Source organism: Aythya ferina, assembly GCF_964211825.1.
Source record: "Aythya ferina genome assembly, chromosome: 12".
NCBI classification, from domain to species: Eukaryota; Metazoa; Chordata; class Aves; order Anseriformes; family Anatidae; genus Aythya; species Aythya ferina.
Window position 1 is genome coordinate 1,513,747 of NC_140308.1, and position 23,082 is coordinate 1,536,828.

General features: G+C 62.0%; 3 protein-coding genes across 4 annotated transcripts in view; 2 read left to right on the plus strand and 1 right to left on the minus strand.

The window, feature by feature from the left end:
* ANKRD11 (ankyrin repeat domain containing 11) overlaps positions 1–11,051 on the plus strand; it is a 111,544-nt gene extending 100,493 nt beyond the window's left edge. For both annotated transcript variants that reach the window (XM_084533000.1, XM_084533001.1), the window contains exons 8-13: positions 104–251; positions 741–7,471; positions 8,310–8,408; positions 8,513–8,656; positions 9,717–9,809; positions 10,290–11,051. In XM_084533000.1, coding sequence (XP_084389126.1) covers positions 104–251; positions 741–7,471; positions 8,310–8,408; positions 8,513–8,656; positions 9,717–9,809; positions 10,290–10,475 — 7,401 coding nt within the window. In that variant the 3' untranslated portion in view covers positions 10,476–11,051. The remainder of the gene's footprint in view (positions 1–103; positions 252–740; positions 7,472–8,309; positions 8,409–8,512; positions 8,657–9,716; positions 9,810–10,289) is intronic.
* A 2,409-nt stretch (positions 11,052–13,460) lies between these two features.
* SLC22A31 (solute carrier family 22 member 31) lies at positions 13,461–17,357 on the plus strand. The gene is made up of 9 exons (XM_084533005.1): positions 13,461–13,902; positions 14,853–14,956; positions 15,027–15,181; positions 15,353–15,521; positions 15,782–15,915; positions 16,018–16,126; positions 16,219–16,430; positions 16,534–16,645; positions 16,733–17,357. Exons 1-9 carry the CDS (start codon positions 13,480–13,482, stop codon positions 17,091–17,093), a joined length of 1,779 nt encoding a protein of 592 aa, XP_084389131.1. The 5' UTR covers positions 13,461–13,479; the 3' UTR covers positions 17,094–17,357.
* Positions 17,358–17,520: 163 nt separating this feature from the next.
* CDH15 (cadherin 15) lies at positions 17,521–22,364 on the minus strand (the record flags this gene model as incomplete). The annotated part of the gene is made up of 14 exons (XM_084533428.1): positions 17,521–17,841; positions 17,912–18,067; positions 18,147–18,283; positions 18,656–18,895; positions 18,978–19,214; positions 19,294–19,436; positions 19,552–19,805; positions 19,904–20,089; positions 20,181–20,309; positions 20,461–20,621; positions 20,702–20,846; positions 20,937–21,092; positions 21,327–21,461; positions 22,314–22,364. 14 exons carry the CDS (start codon positions 22,362–22,364, stop codon positions 17,644–17,646), a joined length of 2,328 nt encoding a protein of 775 aa, XP_084389554.1. The 3' UTR covers positions 17,521–17,643.
* Positions 22,365–23,082: the final 718 nt, after the last annotated feature.

The following is a 23,082-nucleotide window of genomic DNA, read 5'->3' on the forward strand; positions in this document are numbered from 1 at the left end:
CATGTCCCCTTTTTGTTTTGTTATATGTGAAAGATTACCAAAAACACCCCAACAGATTCAGTAGATCTTTACAAACACTTAAAGTCTCTATTTCCGTTTCCAGGTGGTGAAATTGTTGTTGCATTATGGAGGGAATCCTCATCAAAGCAACAGGAAGGGGGAGACACCTTTAAAAGTAGCTAATTCTCCCACCATGGTCAATCTGCTCCTGGGGAAGACGACGTACCCCTCCAGCGAAGAGAGCTCAACAGGTGAGGCTGACCTTTTTGTGCACGTAGGAGCGATGTCTATGGCCTGCAGCTGTCTGTTAATACAGAGACATTAGGAGGACAGGGAATTTAGGCTGTTTTCAGAGTATCGGCACGCTGCTGTCACAGTCAGGAGCCCAGCTTTAGCTGCACTGCAGGCGCCTGCCCCGCTGGTGCTGCTGTTGTGCCTGAGCCAGGTGGGAAACATCACAGGCTTCATTAGTGCTAATTGGAGGAAACGTTCCTGTCTTATGGGGAGTCTTGGCCTTACCCTATTTGCAGTCATAATCCTGTTAGAAAGTTTTTCCCTTGCTCCATGCTGGATATTCTCAGGAGCACGCCTCGCAGGGCTGAGAGGGGCTGACTGTTCCCTAAGAGGTCTTCCAGCTCGGCGTTTCGGGCTGGCAGCTGCAAGCTGAGCAAAGGCTGGGGGAGGAAAGGGGTGGCAGGGCTCCTTGCAGGCCTTAACGCATTGTTTTTCGCCCTCTGCAGAGACGTCAGAAGAGGAGGATGCCCCGTCCTTCGCTCCCTCCAGCTCTGTTGATGGCAATAACACAGACTCAGAGTTCGAGAAGGGTTTGAAGCACAAGCCCAAGGCCCAGGAGCCCCCCAAAACCATCACCCCGGTGAAGGATGAGTATGAATTTGATGAGGATGATGAACAGGACCGGGTCCCGCCAGTCGATGACAAACATTTGCTGAAAAAGGATTACAGAAAAGAGACTAAAGCAAACAGTTTCATTTCCATACCCAAAATGGAAGTGAAAACTTATACTAAAAATAACACAATTACACCAAAGAAAGCTGCCCACCGCATCCTGTCGGACAGCTCGGACGAGGAGGAGACCAGCGTTGCTGTGGGGACGGGGGAGAAGCTGCGACTTACGACCCACTCGATATTGCCCAGCAGCAAGATTCGGGAGCCTGCCAGCACAAAGCCGCAGAAGGAGAAAAGCAAAGTAAAAAAGAAGCGGAAGAAGGAGACGAAAAGCAAAGAGGTTCGATTTGGCAAAAAAAATGACAAATTTTGTTCCTCTGAATCAGAGAGTGAAAACGTGGAGAGTGAGGAGGATGACAGAGACTCTCTTCAGAGCTCTAGCTGTGTAAAGGACTCCAGGCTAGTGCTAAAAGAATCCTCCTTGTTTAACTCTCTGTCTGCCTCATCGACCTCTTCTCATGGGAGTTTAGGCTCCCAGAAACATAATCCTAATCTTACAGAACAGCACTCCAAGCACTGGAGGACGGACAATTGGAAAACCATATCTTCTCCAGCTTGGTCAGACGTCAGTTCCTTATCGGACTCCACAAGGACGAGGCTGACGAGCGAGTCAGACTACTCGTCCGAGGATTCGAGCTTAGAGTCGCTAAAGCCAGTCAGGAAGAAACCAGAGCACAAAAAGAAAAACAACCCACACAACACTGTTTCTGAGAAAAAGAATTCATTCCATAGCAATGTGGATGGAGCAATTCCAAAGCTGGACAAGGAGGGGAAGGTTGTTAAAAAACATAAAACAAAACATAAACATAAAAACAAGGAGAAGGGACAGTGTCCCATCAGCCAAGACATTAAAATAATCAAAACTTTTTCTTTTGAGTTTGAGGACTCTAAACAAAAGCCTGAGAAAGGCTTGATAGTAGAGACAGAAAATCCAGTCGAAAACAAATTGAAAGTGTTAAAGCATGAGCGAGAACACTGTAAGAAGGAAGAAAAACTCCCCAAAGGTAAAGGGGAGGAGAAAGAGTGGTTGTTTAAAGATGAGACTGGAAAATCCTCTAAAGAGGAGAAATCACTAAGAAAAGTCAAAGAGGGTAGTAAAGACATGAGCAAATCCTTCAGAGAAGGATTGAGTAAATCAGAAAAAGAGAAACCTGTAAAGGAGAAGTCTCCCAAAGAGGAGAAGCCAAGAATACACAAGGAGGAGAGAAAGAAGAAGTCAAAGGACAAGCAGTCAAAATCTGAGAAGAAGAATGAGCTGAAAGAGGAGAAAGTTGCTAAACTAGAGAAAGAAAAATCCTTCAAGGAAGAGAAGGAAAAATGCAAAAAAGAAAAAATGTACAGGGATGAGTCTGGCTTTGATGAGTTTAATAACAAAAACCAATTTCCCGAGAGCGAGGACACAAAGTTCAGCCTCTCGGATGATCAGCAAGAGAGGTGGTTTTCAGACTTGTCTTCTGATTCCTCCTTCGATTTCAAAGGCGAGGATAGCTGGGATTCTCCGGTCACAGATTTCAGGGAGATTAAAAATGACACCGTGGCAAAACTAATCATAGAGCCGGTGAAAGAGGAAATTAAAGACAAGAAAAAGGAAAACAAAACGAAGGAGAAGAAGGAATACAACGAGAAGCGTAATGAAAAGGACGCTTTCTTAAAGAAGAAGGACAGAGACTATGTGGACAAAAGCTCCGACAAGAAAAAGGACCAAACAGAAAGACACAAAGCTGCTCCTAGCTATTTGCCTGAAAAGGACAAGAAGAGGAAGGATTCTGCAGAGAGTGTCAAGGAGAGGAAAGAAAAAGATACAGGTGAAACCAACAAAGACAGAAAAGATTCCTCTGATGGCTCTAAAGACCGGAAAGACAGTAAAACAAAGCAGGAGGAGCCCTATCGAGATGACTTCAAAGAATATGGCTGTGAAACCTTCTTCAAGGACAAGTCTGATGCTGAGTTCAGTGGCAAAACCCTGGAGAGTTGGGAGCGGCACCATTCTGGGAAGGAAAAGGAGAAGAAAGATGCTCCCGACAAGGAAAAAAAAGAAAAAGTGAAGCCAGAGAAGTACAAGGAAAAATCCAAAGAAGGCGACAAGGAGAAAAGTGAAAAAGCTGCACCGGAGAAAATCCCAAAAGACAAAGAACTCGAAAAGGGTTTCAAAGAGAAAAAGGAAAGTAAGGAAAAATACAAAGACCTGCACAGCAAAGACAAAGAAAGGAAGAGCTCCTTCGACCAGGTCAAAGAGAAGAAGGAGAAAAACTTCGTGGATCGAGAGGACTTCTCCGAGAAAAAGGATGAGAAGAAAGGCAAGGAGAAGAGCTGGTACAGCATCGCAGACATCTTCACAGACGAAAGCGAAGACGAGAGGGATGATTACAGCCTGACTGGGTTCAAAGTCAGCGAATCTGTTGGGGGCGAAATGCACCGGCTGGACAGCCTGCAGGAGAAGGACGAGGGCGCAGCGGCTGAGAAGGAGCTGTACCCCGAGAAACACCGCAAGTACTCCTCCGACCGGCAGCACTCGGGAGAGAAGCAGAAAGATAAGGACTCCAAGGAGAAGAAGAAGGACAAAGGAACATCGGAAGGGGGGAAGGAGAAGAAGGAGAAGAATTCCTTTGAAAAACACAAAGAAAAGAAAGAGAAGGATTCCTCGGAGAAGTACAAAGACAGGAAAGACAGAACATCCATAGATTCCAACCAAGAGAAGAAGAACAAGCAAAAGCTCCCGGAAAAGGTTGAGAAGAAGCATGCCAGTGATGACAAGGTGAAGAACAAGCATAAGGAGAAGCTGGATAAGGAGCATTCCAAAGAGAAAAAGTCTTCGAAAGGGGGAGAGGCAGAGAAGAGCCTGTTGGAAAAATTGGAGGAGGAGGCTCTGAACGACTACAGGGACGACTCCAACGACAAAATCAGCGAGATCTCTTCTGACAGCTTCACAGACAGAGGACAGGAGCCGGGACTGACCAGCCTCTTCGAGTCTTCGAATCTCTCTCTTACCGATGCCTCTGAAGAAAAGTTCAAGGACGCCCTCCCGTTACCCTGCTTGCAGGACAAACTCAAGGAGAAGGAGCGACACCGGCATTCCTCATCTTCATCAAAGAAAAGCCACGAGAAAGAAAAAGCAAAGAAGGAAAAGACGGAGAAAAAGGAAAAATCAGATGAATTTAAGGACTCCAGTAGCAGAAAGGACTCCAGTCATTATGAAAAAGATTTCTCTGTGGATGGGGAGGCTTTTAGCACTTCCTACAACATGAAGGCAGAGCCTGATGAGGAACCAGAGAAAAGCATTGATTACTTATTTTCTGAAAAGAAAGACAAAAATGATTCTGAAAGAGAGCTGTCAAAGAAGGCGGAAAAAGAAAAGACTTATGGTTCCAGCGCCATCAGCACAGCTAAAGAGAAAAAGAAGCGAGATAAACACAAGGAGAAATGGAAGGAGGAAAAGGAAAAGCACAGAGACAAACACACAGATGGCTTCTTTAAGCATCACAAAGACGAGCCAAAGTCAACACTTAAAGAGAAGGACAGTCCTCAAGTTACCACCTTCAAGGACAAGTCAAAGGAGGAAAACCTCAAATTTGGTGAAACCAAACTCAAGGAGAAGCTCAAGGAGAACCAAGAGAAAGACAAATCGGAGTCAATAAAAATAAGCAACGGCAATGAAAAAATAACCCTTTCCAAAGACAGCGGCAAGAAGGATGCCAGGCCCAGGGAGAAGCTGCTGGGAGACGGTGACCTGATGATGACCAGCTTCGAGAGGATGCTGAGCCAGAAGGACCTGGAAATCGAGGAGCGCCACAAAAGGCACAAGGAGAGGATGAAGCAGATGGAGAAAATGAGACACAGGTCCGGAGACCCCAAGCTGAAGGACAAAATTAAAAGCTCGGAAGATGTTCGCAAGAGGAGTCTGGATCTGGCAACGAAGAAGCCATTAACGCTGGACACCCAGCTCAAGGACAAGAAGCTCAAGGAGCTGGGCCCGCTGACCCCCATCCTGTCACCAGAAAACAAGACCCAACCCGCTGTGGGCACGGACTCCAAGGACTGGATCACGGGCCCTCAGCTGAAGGAGATCCTCCCGGCCTCCCCCCGGCCGGATCAGAACCGGCCGACGGGCGTCCCAACCCCGGCGTCCGTCGTGTCGTGCCCGAGCTACGAGGAGGTGATGCAGACGCCCAGGACTCCTTCGTGCAGCAACGAGGACTACACCGACCTGATGTTCGAGTGCGCGGACTCGCAGCACTCGCTGCCCATATCCACCATGTCCATGAACGCCTGTTCTCCATCCTTCTTTGACAGATACGCCAACGTTTCGGGTGGCCTCCCCGAGAACCCGAGTCAGACCCCGACCCGCACCATACCCTCCACGAACCTGTATCGCTCCATCTCTGTCGATATCAGAAGGGCGCCCGAGGAAGAGTTCACCGTTGGAGATAAATTTTTCAGGCAGCAAAGCGTCCCGGCGACATCGAATTATGACTCTCCGGTGCAGCATTTAATGGAGGAAAAAGTTCCCCTTCCTTCTGTTCCCACCGAGAAGTTCCAGTGTCTGTCCCCTGGGTATTACTCACCGGATTACGGGGTTTCGTCGCCAAAAGTGGAGGCTTTGCACTGTCCTCCAGGGGCTGTCAGCGGAGTCGCCCAGTCTCCTGAAAGTGTCTTTTCTGGTTTACAAGCAAAATCCTCCCCTTCGCACAGAGACGAACTGCTGGCTCCTTCGGTAGAAAGTGCTCTTCCCCCCGACCTCGGCATGCCGTTGGACACCACGGAGGAGCAGCAGGCGACCGCCTCCATCATGCCCCCAGAACCCACCTACCTGCCACCAATCGAGGAAAACCATTTCAGTTCGGGTATACCAGAACAAAACAACATAGACTGGGATAACCCTCCTGCCAGAAACCCCGAGGCCGCGATGCCTCCCAGCCTGATGGCTAACGCAGCCGAGCACTCTGTCACCTGGTCCATGGGCTCAGAGCTTCTGATGAAATCTCCCCAGAGGTTTTCCGAGTCCCCCAAGCCTCCGCTCTGTTCCCTAGAGCCGATTCATCCTCCACCAGTAGCCTTCATTCCCACAGACACGTCCTACCCCGTTTCTCCGATTTCTTACCCTCTGTCAGTGTCCGAGCCGGGGCTCGATGAAGTCAAGGAAGATGCTGAGGAAGCGGTGCCGGGGGAAATAGCGAATGCTGAAGAGCAAGCACCGTACATGTCCCCCACGAGGTTAGACACATTCTTCAATAACTGCAAGCCTCTTCCAGAGGAAGCACCCGAGATACCTCCGGAGCCCCCCTGTGTGCCAGCAGAACCTCAGGCAGAAGCTGTTAGCGCGCCAGAGAACAACTATTTGGAAAACAACACCGCCGCCCCGGCAAACACAGAGGAGGCGGTGACGTGGCCCGATCCGTTCACCAACAACGAAGATGATTTGGACCTCGGCCCCTTCTCGCTGCCGGAGCTGCCGCTGCAGCCCAAGGACGTGGCGGAGACGGAGATGGCCGAGGCGGAACCAGTGGAAGAAAGCCCGGTGACAGCTTCAGAAACCAGCGCCGGCGTCATCAAAGCTGGCGCGCCTGCAGTAGCTGCCGGGGACGCGGAGGAGCCCCCGGGCAGCCAGGCAGCCGCTGCCCTGCCGCTGGAAGCAGAGCCGCAGGCGGAGGAGCAGAAATCGGAGGCGGCGGCGCAGGAGGCCACCTCGGAAGCGGTGAGCGGAGCTGAGGAGAAAGGTGGGGAGGACGCAGAAGCGCAGCCTCTCCAGCCGACCTCGTCGGAGTCTGCTCAGGCTGAGAGCAAGGAGGTGGAGGCGGTGCAGGAGGAGCTGTCCTCCTCCGGCGGGGCGCCGGACAGCAGCTCCCAGGCCTGCCCCCCGCCCGCGGCCAGCGCCGAGGGCAGCGCCGTGCCGGAGAGCGCCGCGGCACGCGCGGGGAGCCAAGTCTCTTCCTCCCAGCCCGACGCGCCTCCAGGGAACGCGCAAGCAGAAATTGTTGAACCGGTACAAAAACCGGTAGCAGAAGCTCCCAAACCGCCCAAAATAGAAGAGATTCCTCAGCGGATTACCAGGAACCGGGCTCAGATGCTCGCCAACCAAAACAAGCAGAACGCCGCGTCTTCTGAGAAGGAATTTCCTCCTGTTTCTGCGCCTGCCACGCGTGCCAAAGGCCGCATTACGGAGGAGGACGATTCCCAGACTCAGCACCCGCGCAAACGCAGGTTCCAGCGCTCCAACCAGCAGCTGCAGCAGCAGATCAACACGTCCACCCAGCAGACCCGGGAGATGATACAGCAAACTCTGGCAGCTATCGTAGACGCTATAAAATTGGACGACATCGAACCTTACCACAGCGACAGATCCAACCCCTACTTCGAGTACCTCCAGATCAGGAAAAAGATTGAAGAGAAGCGGAAAATCCTCTGCTACATTACTCCCCAAGCTCCTCAGTGCTACGCTGAGTACGTCACCTACACGGGCTCCTACCTGTTGGATGGCAAGCCCCTCAGCAAGCTCCACATCCCAGTGGTGAGTCGCCTCCCTGCTTCTGCAGCAGGTGCTTTAAAGCACAGTGTCGGGGGCTCTGCCCTCCCTTGCTGCCACGAGCACAGCCAGCTTGTCCCCTCGTGCACCCAGGGCGCGTGCTCACGATGGCAAAACCAAGCCTCAAGCCTCGCTAAGTGGATGGCTGCGTGGTAAATGCATCCTCTGAGATGTGTTTTTGCAGAGGAGACCTTAGGCTGTGCTTAGGAACCTGAGGTTTGTTCGGGCTTTAGAGCGAGTTTATATGAATCCACTGGGTTTGAGGCCAGAAGGCAAAATTGCTTTTACAGGCAGCACAGTAACTGGATAAAGAACCTAGGAGACTGCAGGAAAAAGAGAGCTGCCCTTAACTCCTGCCTCCCTTTTACCCAGCCCCGATATTTGACTTGCCGATAGCCCTCACTCCGTGGCAGTGGGATCTGTGTCTCGCTGCTGTGCCGCATGAACGGGCCTTGCAGACACAGGTGCATCAATAAACTCGGTGCTGCAGCCACAAATCCGGGCTCCGGCTGGAGGAGGAGGGTCAGGCCCTGCTCTCCTCCCTGCTGCAGCCCCTATGAGATACCCAGGTCTGGCAGGGTTCGTGTTGCTCGTTCAGAGCAGCGGCGCAGTCCGAGCGTGGGTTATTGTCTGCGTGAGTTCAGCCCCAATTTGCCTGCCACAGCACCGTGGTGGTTGTAGCCCGCGGTCCCTTCTGCTCCTGCCGGTGTTTCTCTGGCAGTCTCACCCCCTTGGTTGGACGTGCTCTACCCCCTGCCCTTGCTCGTGGCCGTGCCCTGTGCTGCCGTACCCCCAGCCCTAACCCCGTGCTGTCTGCCCGCAGATCGCCCCGCCACCATCGCTCGCGGAGCCCCTGAAGGAGCTCTTCAAGCAGCAGGAGGCCGTCAGGGGGAAGCTGCGGCTCCAGCACAGCATAGAGCGGGTAAGGCAGCGCTCCGAGGAGTCCCTGCTTGGGAACGGGTCCTGAATTTCCTTTGCTGGGGAAACCCAGGCTGCCACGCTCACTGCTCTGTTTGCTCTCCCCAGGAGAAGCTCATCGTCTCCTGCGAGCAGGAGATTTTGAGAGTTCACTGTCGGGCAGCGAGGACTATCGCAAACCAGGCGGTGCCCTTCAGCGCCTGCACCATGCTGCTGGACTCCGAGGTCTACAACATGCCTCTAGAAAATCAGGTCAGTGCCTGTCTTGGCGGCGAAGGAGCCTCTCAGAGGTGCTGTACACGATCCCGGGGCTGACGGGCTTTTTCAGATGGAAAAGATGGCTCCCAGCTGCAGGACTCGCTGCCCAACACCTCCCCTGCACGTGCCCAGCTTGGCCAGGCTGGCTCGGTTCCTGGGGGCTTGAGCTGCATTTGGTGGGCGTGCAGGGGAGGGAACACATCAGGAACACGGTGACACGGGGAGCACCGTGTCTCTGTAGAAGCAGAGATGGCTCACGTTTATCAGGGAGTCTCAGGACGCTCTGCCCTTCTTGATCAGGATCATTGCACATTTGAGGGATTTATTTTACTGCACTCTGGGATATCTTTACCCGCCAAATAACAGGGAGAGAGCCATTAAATTAACTCGTATCCAAATACCGGCTTTGGAAGGGCCAGACTGACGCACAGCCCACAGAACAAGAGGAATTTCTTCCTCTGCTTTCATGTGGTTCTGTGCCAGAGCTGGGAAATTGTGCTGGGTGCTGCCTGTGAGAGCAGAGGGGCGCAGCCACGGCCGTGCCACCCCGCCAGACCCTCTGCAGCCCCGCAGTGCAGGAGGGATCCCGGGCAGCAGCAGCATCGTGGGGTTCAGTGGTCACCTGGAGCCTCGATCCAGGAGCCTTGATTTATCCCTTGGCCATTTCCCAGCCACGAAGCGCCTGTGCTTCTCCAGCGACGTGCTCTCAGGTGTGAGTTGGAGATGGAGCGGTGCGGGTGCAGGTGCTGGGCTGGCACAGGTCTGCATGGAAAGCAGAAGCCAGCAGTGCCTGTGTGCGTGTCTGTCTGTCTGTCTGTCTGTCTGTCTGTCTCAGGCTGCAGCCCCTGGCCAAGGGCTGCAGGAGCAGCTGGGAGCAAGCAGCGCGCTGTTCTCCCTCCCTGCAGGCTCCTTTCTTACTTCTTCAGCCCTGTTTCGTCAAGCGTGTGCCGTAAGAGGGGTCTGAGTATGGCCTATTACACCTTTGACTGTTTAAAGTGAAAAAAAAAATATAAACAAATCTCCATGCAATTCCCTTTTGATGTCTTCTGCTTAGGGAGACGAAAACAAATCGGTCAGAGACCGTTTCAACGCGCGACAGTTCATTTCCTGGTTGCAAGACGTGGATGACAAGTACGATCGGATGAAGGTGAGAGGCGCAGGCGTGATGCTGGGAGCAGGTCCTGCTGCTCGGCGCCCCGCGGAGGCTTTCGGTGACAGCAGCCCCAGCCACGGGGCTGGCAAAACACTCGCTTGGCTGGGCTGGGCGCTGCTTTGGGAAGCTGTGTTTTTTGTGGTTTCCAAAAATCTGCTGGGCGCAGGCATCCCTGGATGGTGTGGGCAGCACAGCTGGTGGGAAGGGCTCTCTCCTCATCTTCAGGGGCAGCGATGGCAAGAATTGAATCCTGTCCTGGGACCTCTGCGAAGCAGTGGGGGCTTCCCAGATGTCCCGAGTCCTGGTTCCCTTTCCATGAAGCCGTGTGGGGTGTCCCTGGCTCCACGTGCTGCGCTGTTCCGTGTGATCCCTGCAGGTCCCCAGCCTTTGCTGGGTGTTACCAGCAGCGGGAGCTTTTCCTGCCCTGTCCCGCTCACCCCTCACCTCTGCCTGTTTTTATTTTCCCCCATCCAGACGTGCCTGCTCATGCGACAGCAACACGAGGCTGCTGCCTTGAACGCGGTGCAAAGGATGGAGTGGCAGCTGAAGGTGCAGGAGCTGGACCCTGCGGGGCACAAATCCCTCTGCGTGAACGAGGTGCCCTCGTTCTATGTGCCAATGGTCGACGTGAACGATGACTTTGTGCTCTTGCCGGCATGACAGTTCCAAACCAGGAGACATCACTGAAAACTGGCAAGGACGGGAAGCCCTCCGAGGTCGGGCGGTCGAGCTCACATTCACCCTTACCGCTTGCTGATGAATCCCTGGTCAGAGGAGGAGGAAGCAGCTATCGGCAGAAAACAAAACAATAAGAAAAAAAAAAAATTGCACTTTCTTCACAGCGCGTCCCTCGCTCCCGGACTGACGGCAGCTCCGCCGGGCAGCGGGCCGGGGCGCATCTCCTTTCCAACCGGCTGCTGCGGCAGGGAGGCAGCCGGTCCGCGCGGGCAGCGAGCACTCACCGGCGATGGGACTGGCAGAGGCGTGGAGGGAGGAGGCCAAGGACACCATTTGTGTGTTGCAGAAGCTGCTGAGCGGGGCCAGCAACCACGTTGATCCATGTACTTGTGAACACAGCGATTTCCAGCTCTCTGTTTTCCACCGCTCTGCGGATCTGCGCGCAGAGAAGCTGCAGTAGGAAACAATGGGGGGAGGGGGGGGTGTTTGAGTTTCTGTTCCATCCTGGGTATGTCTAAAACGAAACAAAAACGAAACAAAACAAAAAAAATGAAACAATTAGAAGCAAAAGACAGCGTCCGAGTTGGGCAGACGCGGCTCTGAAGGTGTGGACGGCGCCGGGAGGAGCCCGGGGGCCGCGGGGCCGCCGCTCGCCACCGCCCGGGAAGAGCGGAGGAAGCGGCGGGCGCCGCGTGCCGGGGGGCACGGGGGCAGCGGCGGGCGGGAGGTGGCGACGCAGAGAAAGGACTTTGCCAACTGTGTTTTTAATGGAGTAAAATCCATGTGGTTTATATATTTTTTTTTTCCTTTAATCTTGGGCATTTCGTTTCTCTTTCTGAGAACATAACTTGAAAACACTACAGAGCCAATACTCATATAAAGAAAAATTGTATCCCATAAATGCTGTACAGTTTTTATATACATTAACAATGTACTTTTGCTGCCTTCTAGATAATTTATTTTGCAACACATTACTGCACAGTTGTAAATAACTTATGTACTGTAACATCACTTTCAGTTATGTGTAAAGAAATAAATAAATTAATTAAAATTATCTTTGTATGTATAGCTCACCCCAGGCAGCACTCTGAAGGAGCCAGGAGGTGCTCAGTGGTGTTTGGAAGCCTCTCTGACGCACCCGGGCTGTGCACACAGGTCCCCTGACTTCAGTTCGTGCTGCAGAGACCCCCAGAGGCCAATTCCTAACCTTGGGTGGCTCCTAACCCCGTGGTGCTGCTCCTGCTTCAGTGCAGCCGGGTGCTCTGAGTCGAGGAGCTGCTGCTTTAGGGCTGCAGAGCTCAGAGCAGGAGCAGGAAGGGGGGAGCCCAGCACTGCCCCGGCCCTGCCATGGCCCCGTTGGCTGAATTCGCTCCTGCTCCTGGGGCCTCTCCGTAAGGGGCGAGGGAGGGAAGGGGCACGCGGCGCCCTGGCTGTCCCTCCTGTCACCAGCCCTGCACCGCTGGGGCTGTCCCCACTGCATGCTCTGTGCTCTGTGTGCCCGTGTCTGTGCCGTGGTGTTTGCAGGCAGCAGCCTGGCTCACATCAACCCATCCTGCTGGCAGCTGGGCCTCGAGCACAAGTGCTCAGCACCAGAGCTGGAGAGGTTCAAGTGCCTCTCCCACGGCCCCTGCGCCCTGCTTGCAGCTGCCGCCCGCCCTTGCCTGGCACGCAGGAAGCCTGGCTGCCCCCACCCGCCTCTCTGGCTGCCCCCACCCGCCTCTTGCTTTCTCTTTCCAGTTTTTCCAGGCTCAGACGCCTCGGCTGCTGCTTTTGGAACCAGGGAGGAGTTGAGCACGACGCGGCTCCAGAGCACTGCTGGGCTCAAGGGCATGGCGCAGCCCAGTCCTCCCCAGTCCTCCCCAGTCCTCCCCAGTCCTCCCACTGCAGCTCGGGCTGTGCCGGGCACACACAGCACGGGGGAGCGCCCACTGTGCTGGGACAGCCGTGCACGGAGCCCCCACTGCCACCAGCGTTGTGGCAGGTCGAGGAATCACCGGGTTCCTGGGGCCGGGGCCCCAGTGTTTATGGGTGCTGTGGCCTCACTGGATCCTAAATGGTTTTGACCCCAGCCCAGTCTGGGGTTGCCGTGTTGGGGTGGGCGATGGGCACCAGCTGGGGGGGCTGCTCCTGCTCCCTGGGGTGAGACGGGGCCTGGGGCATCTTCACGCCCAGCTGATCCTTTACCTAATGCCCAGCCCTGCCCTTTCCTTCGACAAATAACTGCAAAGTGCCCTCTGTAAGCACGGAGACCTTTCATCCACCAGCTAAAGCCACAGCACAACGCGCTCCCCTGCAACCCATGGGGGTCGGGAGCCTCGTGGTGAAGCCCCCCGGGGGTCCCCCCAGTAATTCGTGCCCCCCAGCCTGGGTGGCACAGCCTGGAGTGGTGTCGTGGCCGCCTTGCCAGCAGCACACCCACCTTGGGTTTCTCTCCCCATTTTTAAGTCCCGTCCTCGCTGTCCCGTGGGGGCAGGAGGTGGCTGCAGCTGCTCCCCAGTGCCTCATCCCAGGGCTGCGCAGGGGGGAGCACAGAGATAACGGGCACAAAGAAATTAAGGAAAAAACAAAAAGGCTCCTCTGGGGGCTCGGCTGCCTCCTCCCCCTTCCCCCTGCGCTCCCCCTTGTAGGGTTTTGTCCCGGAGCCCTCCTGGGGGGCCCCCAGCCCCTGGAGGCTCAGCGGGGGCCGGGAGCACCCATGGGTGCTGGTGTCCAGCCCGGAGCAGCTCTCGGCCCCCCCGGACCCCCGGGGAACAAGCGGGGTGCGCACGGGGAGGCTGAGCCGGGCAGGGGGACGCGACCCGGGCTGAGCTTGGGGGGGGGCGCACAGGGGTCGGGACGTGGCTGGGGGGATCCGGGGCTGGGATTCGGGCCGGGGGGGGTGGCAGAAAGGAGGGGGCAGGACCTGGCTCCGGGGGGGGGGGCGGTGCCGCGGAGGGGCCGAGCCGAGCCGAGCCGTGCGCGCCCTCACCTGCCCGGCCCCAGCGGGATGGAGGCGGCGGGGGCAGCAACCGGGGCAGGAACCGGCACCGGCACCGGCACCGGGGGGGGGGCACGGCCTCGGGGCCGCCGTGCCGCGGGGGGGTGGGCTCCGTGCTTGGCGCTGGCGCTGGGCTGGGCGCTGGGGTGGGCGCTGGGCGCGGAGCCCCCCCACCGCTGCCGCCCCGACGCCGCGCTCCTGCCGCCGCCGCTGCGCCGCCTGGCGGGGGCCGCCCTGCTCCGAGCCGCCGTCCCCCGCCTCCGCGGCGGCTGGAGCCCCTGCCAGCTCTACCGCTACCGCCACGGCCCCCCCGCGACCCCCGGCACGGTCCCCGGCACCGCCACCGCCCGCCCCGACGGCACCGGGCCCTGCACCCGCGGCTGGCATTACGCACTGCCCGCCGCCGGGCTGCGCTCCAACATGGTCACGCAGGTTGGGGGGGGGAATTTGGGGAGGGGGGAGGTGTTTGGGGGTGGAGGAGAGGGGTCCTGGGGATGGGGAGGGGGTGGGGAGGAGGGGTGTAATGGGGTTCCTGAGTTTGGGGTGATAGGGGAGGGGTCCTGGGGATGGGGAGGTTTGGGGGGTTTAGGGGGAGCCCTAAGTTTGGGGAAGGGGGTAAGGTTTGGGGTGGGTCTGGGGGTGTTCCCTGTGTTTGGGGAGGGGGGTCAGGGGGTGTTTTCCATGTTTGGGGAGGGGTTGAGGGGATCCCTGAGTTTTGGGGAGCTGGGGCACTCTGGGGCTGGGGGATCCTGGAGCAGGGTGGGGGATTCTGGGGAGTCCTAAGGGTCCCAGGGGGGTTGAGGGGTTTTGGGGTGTTGGGAGGGTTTGGGGGGGTCCCCAGGGTCTGAGATGGTCGGGAGGGGGGGCAGAAGGGGCCTGGGTCTGGAGGTCTCGGGGGGGCACCAGGCTGGGGGAGGCTGGAGGAGGTCGGGGGGCCCTGGGATCGTGGGTGCAGGAGGGGTCAAGGGGCGGCTGTGGGTTGGGGGGGCTGTGGGGAGGCCTGGGGAGGGTGTGAAGGGGACTGGGGGGTCCCTGGGGGACAAGCTGGGGGCCCCAGCGAGGGAAAGCCCTGGCTGTTCTGGAGGGCCTGGGGGAGAAGAATTTTGCTTGGGGGGTCCTGGGAACAGCCAGCAGACCCCCTTGAGGGGGGGGACAAGGGGTGGCTGTGGGGTGGGGAGCTCTGCTGTGCGGGGGGGACATGACAAAAACAGGGCTCTGGGGGCCACCAGCACCACCACGCTTCTGCCTGGGGGTGGGGGCCGCCCAGAAGCCCCCTGACAAAGCGTGGGGCTCGTGACCCCACCGGCGCCGTCCGTCCCAGCCCTGTGGGCAGGGGGGACTCTGCCGGGCCCCCCGTGCAGACACATCCCCGTGGCCCGCAGTGGGACCTGGTGTGCGCCTCGCGCTGGAAGGTGCCCCTGGAGCAGACCACGCACTTGCTGGGCTGGACCCTGGGCAGCGTCGCCGCCGGTCTGGCCTGTGACAGGTAAAATTGGGGGGTCCCTGGGGTGCTCCCCCCATGGGGCACCCGGCCCAGCTCACGCCCGGCCCCGCAGGTTCGGCCGCCGGCCCACCTTCGTGGTGTCCCTGGGGCTGGCGGTGCCCCTGGGGCTCGGCGTGGCGCTGGCCATCAACTTCCTCATGGTCCTGGTCGCGAGGATGCTCTTCGGGGCCGCGCTGGCGGGCGCCTTCCTCTCCCTCTACGTGGCACGTGAGTACACTGGCAGGGTTTGGGGTGCCGCGGGGTTTTGGGGTGCCGCGGGGTTTTGGGGTGCCGCAGGGTTTTGGGATGCTGCAGCATGCAGGGCGCTGTGGGACGCAGGATGCTGTAGGGTGCCCCGTGGCCATGGCACCCACGCTGCACCCCTTGTGCCCCCCCCAGGGCTGGAGCAGTGCGACCCCCCGCACCGGCTGGAGGTGACGATGGTGGCCGGCTTCTTCTGGATCGCCGGGGAGCTGCTGCTGCCGGGGCTGGCCGTGCTGTGCCGGGACTGGCGGGTCCTGCAGGGCGCCGTCACCATGATCCTGGCTCTGCTGGCTGCCTGCTGGTGGTAAGGACCCCCCCATTTTGGGGCTGGAGTGCGCAGGGGGCCAAGCCACACCAGGCAGCGCCCTGTCCCGGCACACCCTGCCCGGGGCATCAAAGCCGCCGGGGCTCTCCATGCTCCCCGGGTAAATGTTTGCTCAGGTTTGAAGCCGAGGGTTTCCAGGCACAGTGCGGCTCTGAGCCAGGCAGGGGGAGGTGGTGGTGGTGGTGCTGGGGGGGGGCCCAGCCCCCGCGGACACCCCGTGACACCGCCACTTGCCCCAGGTGCCCGGCGCTGCTGCTGGAGTCCCCGCGCTGGCTGCTGGCCACGCAGCAGCTCGAGAGGGCCAGGAAGACGCTGCAGGCGCTGGCCGAGAGCAGCGGCCGCGGTGCCGACGACCAAGGGAGCCTGGTGGCGGGTGCGTGGGGGGGTGCCTGGTGGGCTCCCCCCTTCCCAAACCGGCCGTGCTGGGGCTCCGTGGGGCTGTGCCGGCTCTAACCCGGTCCCACCGTGCGTGCAGAGCTGGAGACGCTGGCGGAGGGCTCCCCCCAGCCCCGCTACCACGCCGTCTGCGAGATCTTCAGCACCAGGGTGATCTGGAAGAACAGCGTCATCCTCGGCTTCACCGCGTGAGCAGCCGGGGGGACAGTACTGTGGGGTGGGGGGAGCGGCCCCAACCGGCCCCCCAACCCCCTTGCTGAGCCCCCCCCCCGTCCCACAGCTTCATCGGCTCCGGCATCCGGCACTGCTTCACCCGCAACCTGGCCCCGCACCTGCCCCGCTTCTCCTCCTACTTGGCGCTGGTGGGCGCCGAGGCGGTGGCCTGCCTCTTCCTCTGCCTCACCGCCGAGCGCTTCGGGCGCCGCGCCGTGCTGCTGCTCTGCACCGTGCTCACCGGCATCTCCTCCCTGCTGCTGCTGGCCCTCACCCAGTGTAAGGCTTGATGGGGGGGGCACAGCGGGACCGGGTGCTGGGGGGGTGGTGCAGGGTGAGCCCCCTGATGATGTCTGCTCCCCCCCCACCCTGCCCTCTCCAGACCTGCTGGACCTCATCGTGCTGACCCTGTCGGTGGTGGGCATCACGGCCTCGCACGCCGTCACCATGCTCAGCATCTTCTTCGCCAGCGAGGTGCTGCCCACCGTGGTCAGGTGAGGGGGGAGCCGCCCCCTCCCCAGGACCCTGTTTCCTCCCCCTCCTTCTTTTCTGAGTGCTTTTTCCCCCTCCCCTCCCCGCAGGGGCGCCGGGCTGGGGCTGATCGTGGGGGCCAGCTTCGTGGGCAAGGCGGCCGCCCCCATCACAGCCATCCCCAACAGCCGCGGCTTCTTCCTGCACCACCTGGTGTTCGCCTCCTTCGCCATCCTCTCGGTGCTCAGCATCATGCTGCTGCCCGAGAGCCGTGGCCGCGGCCTGCCCCAGTCCCTGCAGGACGGCGAGAGCCAGCGCCGGCCCCCCCTGTTCCACCGCCCCCCCCGCGAGGACCACCTCCCCCTGCTCGCCCCCCGCGGCATCCCCCACGACTACTCCCGCCTCGTCTCCTCCGCCAAGCGGGCGCTGGGTCCCCGGCACAGCCCCACGGACGCCCCCCCAGAGACGTAGCCGTGCCCCCCTCCCTGCTGCTGGAAGGGCTGGGGCGGGCAAGCATCACAGCGCTGGGACCCCCCCGGTGCAGCGGGTCCCCCCCCGTCCCCACGTGGCCCTGGGCGCAAAGCTCCGGGCTGCGAGCGGTGGTGGGGCTGGGGGCTGTGCGCCCACCCCCCTTGGGGCTGGATCCTGCCCCAGGAGGAGCTGTGCTGGGAGTCCTGGGGTGGGGGTGATGCCCCGGGGGGGGCTGCAGCTGCCAATAAAAGTGCCTTGTTTCTACACGGGTGGCTGGCGAGGCTGGGGTCCCGCCGGCCCCCTTGGTTGGGGTTTTTATTGGGAAGGGACCAGGGGGGAGGCTCTGTGGCCTCCCCCCTCCCCGCTGGCACACTGCTCGCACCATCAAGGCTCTGCTGGGTGTGGGGTCCCTCTGCTGCTGCTCTGGGTGGGGGGCACACGGGGGTGCAAAGACCCCCGCGGCCGGGCACCTGGTGCGTGCACAGAGCCTCCACCTTCGGGCACCTCGTGTGTGAGACCCCAAATTCCCCAGCCCCCCCTCCCGGCCCCTCTACTGCCCGTAGAGGTCAGCCAGGCGCCTGAAGCGGGGCCCCCACTCGCTCAGGTAGTCGTAGTCCTGGTCCTCATCCGTCAGGCTGGAGACAATGGAGCTGAGCGGGCTGGCGACGGAGCCCGAGCCCTCGTAGTCGTAGATGAGGGCGGTGTCGTAGGGGGGCACGCTGGGGTCGCTGTCGGCCGCCTCCAGCCCCTGCGGGGACAGGAATGGCATCAGCCCTGCTATGGAAAGGGAAGCAGGGGGGTGCTGAGCCCTTTCCCACCTCATTGATGAAGTCCTCGATGTCCGAGGGGCCGCTGGGCAGCTTGCGGGGCGCCGAGGGGGTGCCGGAGCGCAGCGGGGCGTCCCTGCGCACGGGGGGCTTGGCGCGGGGCTGGAGGAGCTGGGGGTGCCGCAGCTGGTTGATGTCGTAGGCATCCTGCGGGGAGCGGGACGTGTCAGGGCTGTTGGGGGCTGCGATGAGCCCCCCCAGCCCTGCCCGGGGTGCCCCCCATCACCTGGTCCTCCTCGCCGCCGCCCTGCTCGTCGTAGTTGAGGATGTTGTCGCGCATGTCGTCCCGCGAGCGCTGCAGCAGCCCCTTGCGCAGCGCCCGGCGGCGCCCGCGCACCCGTGCGGCCCCCAGCAGCGCCAGCACTGCGGGGGGGAGCGGGTGGGCATGGGGCTGGGACCCCCTCGGGGGGGGGACGGGGTGTGGGGTACTGGGCAAGGAAGGGACGGGGATGGGGCTGGGGTGGCGTGGGATGGGGATGGGATGGGGTGGGGTGGCCAGGACCGGGCTAATTTGATTTGGGGCATGGGATGGGGTGGGATATGGTGGCCAGGACCACGATAGGGTGATGAGGGACGTGGGTTGGGATGGGATAGGGTGGCCAGGACCGGGATGGGGCAGCGGGTTGCGGGGTGGGACGTGGCGATGGAGCATGCTGCTGGGATTTGGGTCCTGCACCGTGAGAAGGGGTTGGGGTACCCAGGAGTGGGTGGGGGGGCTCTGGGGGTGTCACTCACGCAGGAGCAGGGTGCTGCTGCCGAGGATGACCAGGAGAGCCTCCAGGGTGATGCCGACCCCGGCGGTGGCAGCGGCCAGGACGCCGTCCTCGCAGGTGCCGTCGCGGCCGCAGGGGCACACCGAGACGTTCAGCAGCTGCTGCTGCTCCCGGGGGGGGGTCCCCGAGTCCCGCAGCAGCAGCGGCAGCGAGTAGAGCCCCTCGGGCAGCTCCACCAGCACGGCCAGCACCGCGTGGGTCACTGCAGGGGGGGGCACAAGGGCTGGGGTGAGCGGGGACCCCCCCAGGCGACAGCGACCCCCCGAACTCCAGCCCTCCCTCACCATTGAAGCGGGTGATGCTCCAGTTACGGGCGAGCTGGGGGTGCTGGGGGCTGAGCTGGAAGTGGAAGGGGGCTCCGTGGGGGGGCCGGTCGTCGTCGGTGGCCCCCAGCAGCAGGCTCCCCCCGCGGCCAGGCCGCCCGCACACCACGCCGGCCGGCGGCTGCAGCAGGGGCGCGTGGTCGTTCACCTCCAGGATCTCGATGGAGAGTGTGCCGGTGGCGGACAGCGGGGGCTCGGCTGGGCAGGGGCGAGGAGCAGAGGGGTCAGGGGGTGCCGAGGGGCACGGGGGGGGGCTCAGGGAGGGCAGGGTGCTCACCATCATCACGGGCGAGCACCAGGGCGATGTACCAGCCGCCCTGCAGGAAGGCCGAGGGGTGCCGCAGCTCCCGCTTGGTGCGGACGGTGCCGGAGTGCGGGTCCAGCTGCAGCCAGCCCGCGGGGTCGTACAGCAGCGCGTAGCTGGGGGCACAAGGTGGGGGGTGCACCATCACCACCTCCCCTTCCCAAAAATACCCACCGCCGGCTGCACACCCGGCTGCCCAAACGCAGCGGGTGCCCAAAACGCAGCACTCACGTGAGGGTCTGCAGCTGGCGCGTGTCGGGGTCGCTGGCGGTGTAGGTGGTGATGGGGGTGCCCGGGGGGGCCCCCTCTGGCACGCTGACTCGCCGCGGGTTCTCGCGGAAGACGGGCGCCTCGTTCACGTCCCGCACCCGCACCTGCACCGTGGCCAGCGCCCGCGGGCTGCCCGGGGCCCCCGGCTCCAGCGGCTGCTGGTTCTGCACCGACACCGTCAGCTGGAAGCGGTCCCGCACCTCGTGGTCCAGGGGCTGCCGAGGGGTGGGGGGGACACACACATGGGGTGAGCGGAGCTGCCAGCACCCCCATCCCCGTCCCCAGCACCCCGGGTGCCCCCCTGGGTGCCCACCTTGGCCACGGAGAGCACGCCGTCGTTGGTGTAGGGGTCGGTGTGGATGGCGAAGGCGCCCTCGGGGTCGCCCTCCAGGATGGTGAATTTGGCCAGCCAGTTGGGCGAGCCGGCCAGGTCCTTGTCGTGCACCAGGACCCTGCCCACCTCCAGGCCGGCCGCCTGCTCCTCCACCTCCATGGAGAACTGGGGGGGAGCAGCACGGGGCTGGCACCTACCCCCCAGGATCCAATGTCCCAAATTGTGTCCCCCCCCCCCAGCCCACCCTAACCGCTACCTCCTCCTTGGTGAACTCGGGGGCGTTGTCGTTGATGTCCTCCAGGTAGATGACGGCCGTGGCCGTGGTGGTGAGCCCGTCCCCGGACATATCAGCCGCCTGCAGCGTCAGGTTGTACACCCCCACACTCTGCGGGGGGACCAGGGGAAGGCGCTGAGCCCCCCCAGCACCCACGGGGACGGCGTGTCCGCCCCTCACCATGGCTGGCCGTGCGCATGGACCAACCCGTGGCTCCTCCAGCCCCGGTGCCCCCATTTAATGCCCCCCCAGTGCCCTCTACCTCTCTGTCGAGGCCGGGCCGTGCGGTGCAGATCTCTCCCGTGGTGGCGTTGATGCTGAACATGCCTCCTGCGCCCTGCTCCAGGATGGAGAACCGCAGCGCCGCGTTGTCCGTCTCGGGGTCGTCGGCGTCGGTGGCCTCCACCGTCATCACGCAGGTCCCTACGGAGCACCCCCGGTGGGTGCCGGCACACGGGGGTCTCCTCGTGCCCCCCAAACCCCGGGTGGCCGCGGGGCCCCACCTGGCTCAGCGCCCTCCACCACGCGCCCCGTGAAGACGTCCTGGCGGAAGAGCGGCCGGTTGTCGTTCTGGTCCACCACGATGATCTCCAGGTCCGTGGGGTCCTCCAGCGTCACGCCGCCCAGGTCCAGGGCAAAAGCCTTCAGCTGGGGGGCACGAAGCAGGTGGGTGAGGGCTAAAGGGGGTTGTGGGGGGGCTGGGGGCTATGGGTACGCATGGCCAGGCCATATCCTTACCCGAAATCGGTCGTTCTCCTCCCGGTCCAGCATGGCGTTGAGGAAGACCTTGCCGCTGAACTTGTCGATGGAGAAGATGCCCAAGGGCTCCTCGTCCACCCCCGGCCCCTTGATGCTGTAGATCACCCCCCCCGGCTGCTGCTTGTCCGACTTGATCTGCCCAGAGGAAAGCAGGGCTGGGGGCTGGGGGCTGGGGGCTGCCCCCTGGACCCCTGGGGTTGTGGTGGGGGGGGTGCCTCACCCCCAGGGCAGGGTGCTTGGGGTGGGGGGGTCCCTGCACCCAGGGGAATTGGGGCTCCATCCCCTATGTGCTACATGGGGATCCCCTCGCTGGGGGGCCCTGTGCTGCCCCCCATAGGGTCCCCCCCCCCCAATTTTTTCCCCGCCTACCTGCACCAGGAGGTGTGGGATGCGCTTGTGGTTCTCCGAGACGCTGATGGGGGGGATCACCCAGGCCCTCTTCACCCGCCGGGGGCCCTCGTGCTGCCGCCAGCCGGGGGGGCTGCCTGGGGCTGTGCTGGCACCCTGAGAGGGGGGGGACACACCGTGCTGCCGAGCGGGACACGGGGGCTTCGTGGTGGCCACCCCCCCATCGTGGTGATGGGCACCCCAAGAAGGGGGCAGAAATGCCTGGCACGGCCCCAACCCATGTCAGCGTCACCATGGGGGGGGTCCGGGATGGGGTGGGGAGCACGGAGCTGGGGGGCTGCGACCAGGGCTGGGCTGGGGGCATGTGGGGAGACCCCCCCTGCTTCCCGCTTATCTGGGAGGCTGCTGGAGCTCGGGGAGGGCAGGGAGGGGGTGGTTGGATAATGGGGGGGTGGAGGGGGGGTCCCCGGGGGTCTGCTTGCCTTCTTTCCCCCCCCCCCCAAAGCTGTGGGGCCCAGGCCAGACCCCGACAGCCCCACACGGCTCAGGCCTGAGGCCGCGGTGAGGGGCACGGGGGGGGCTGTGAGTGAACAGTGGGGTGGGAGAGGGTCGGGGGGGGGGAAATCCGGCAGTGCTGCTGGGGGCGGTGAGGGGAGCAGCGTGTTTCTGAGCACCAGCCCCCCCCAATCCCCCTCTCGCCGCTTTCCAGCCCACACAGTGTGCCGGAGGCCCCCCCCTTGCCCTGGCCACCGCCACCATCTGTGGGGTGGGAAATGGCCCAGGAGGGGCGCGGAGCCTGCGACACCCCCGTCCCCATGCCCGACACCCCCCTCCCCATCCCCAAATCCCCCCTCCCCATCCCCAAATCCCCCCTCTCCATCCCCGACACCCCCGGAGACGTGCGTCCGCGGGGCCTGGGCCCCATCCCAACCACCCCCCACCCCAACCAACCCATTTTTTAGGGGGGTGGGGGTAAGTTTCAGCCCCCCCCCCCCCCCAATCCCTTACCCTGGCGCAGAGGGGGGCGAGCAGGCAGGCGAGCAGGAGCGGGGGCCCCATGGCCGAGCGGGCGCAGTCCGAGCCGCTCGCCGGCCCCGAGCTAAAATAACCGCGGGGCTGGCTGAGTGACAGCACATGTGCTGCCGAGCGGCCCGGGCCCCCCCCCGGCAGGGCAGCTGGCCCCACAGCCCCCCCCCGCCGCCCCCCGGCCCGGCCCGATGCCGCCCGGCTGCGCGCAGGGGGCCCGACGGGGCGAGCGGTGCGCACGGGGAGACCGGGAACAGGGGGGTCCGAAGGGCTGGGGGGGGTCCACGAAGGGGTCCCCGGGGGTGCTGTGTGTCCCCCCCCCTCCTCCTCTGCACGGCACTTTGGGGATGGGGGCTGTGCCCCCCTCCCCGCCCCGGGCAGGGCGCTGGGAATGCGGCAGCTGCCGCCGGGTGCGCCCCGGGGATGCCGCGACGGGGCGGGCGGAGAGCCCCGGGCCCGCTGCTCCCCCCCCCGAAAGCACGGCCCCGGCCCCCGCCCGGCATCGTCGCCCCCCTCCTGCTCTCAGTCTCCCCCCCCCGGGGGGGCTCTGCTCGCCCCCCGCCCCGCCGGGCCCCCGCGGCCGCGTTCCGGGGCAGGTGCGGGGCCATCTGGGCTGGCGGCGGGCGCTGGGCGGGGGCCAGGGAGGGCTGCGAGGGGGGGGCAGCGGCAAGGCTGGGGCCAGCACCAGCCCAGCACAGTCCCAGCCCCATTCCCATGCCACCCCATACAGCTCCAACCCCATCCCATCCCA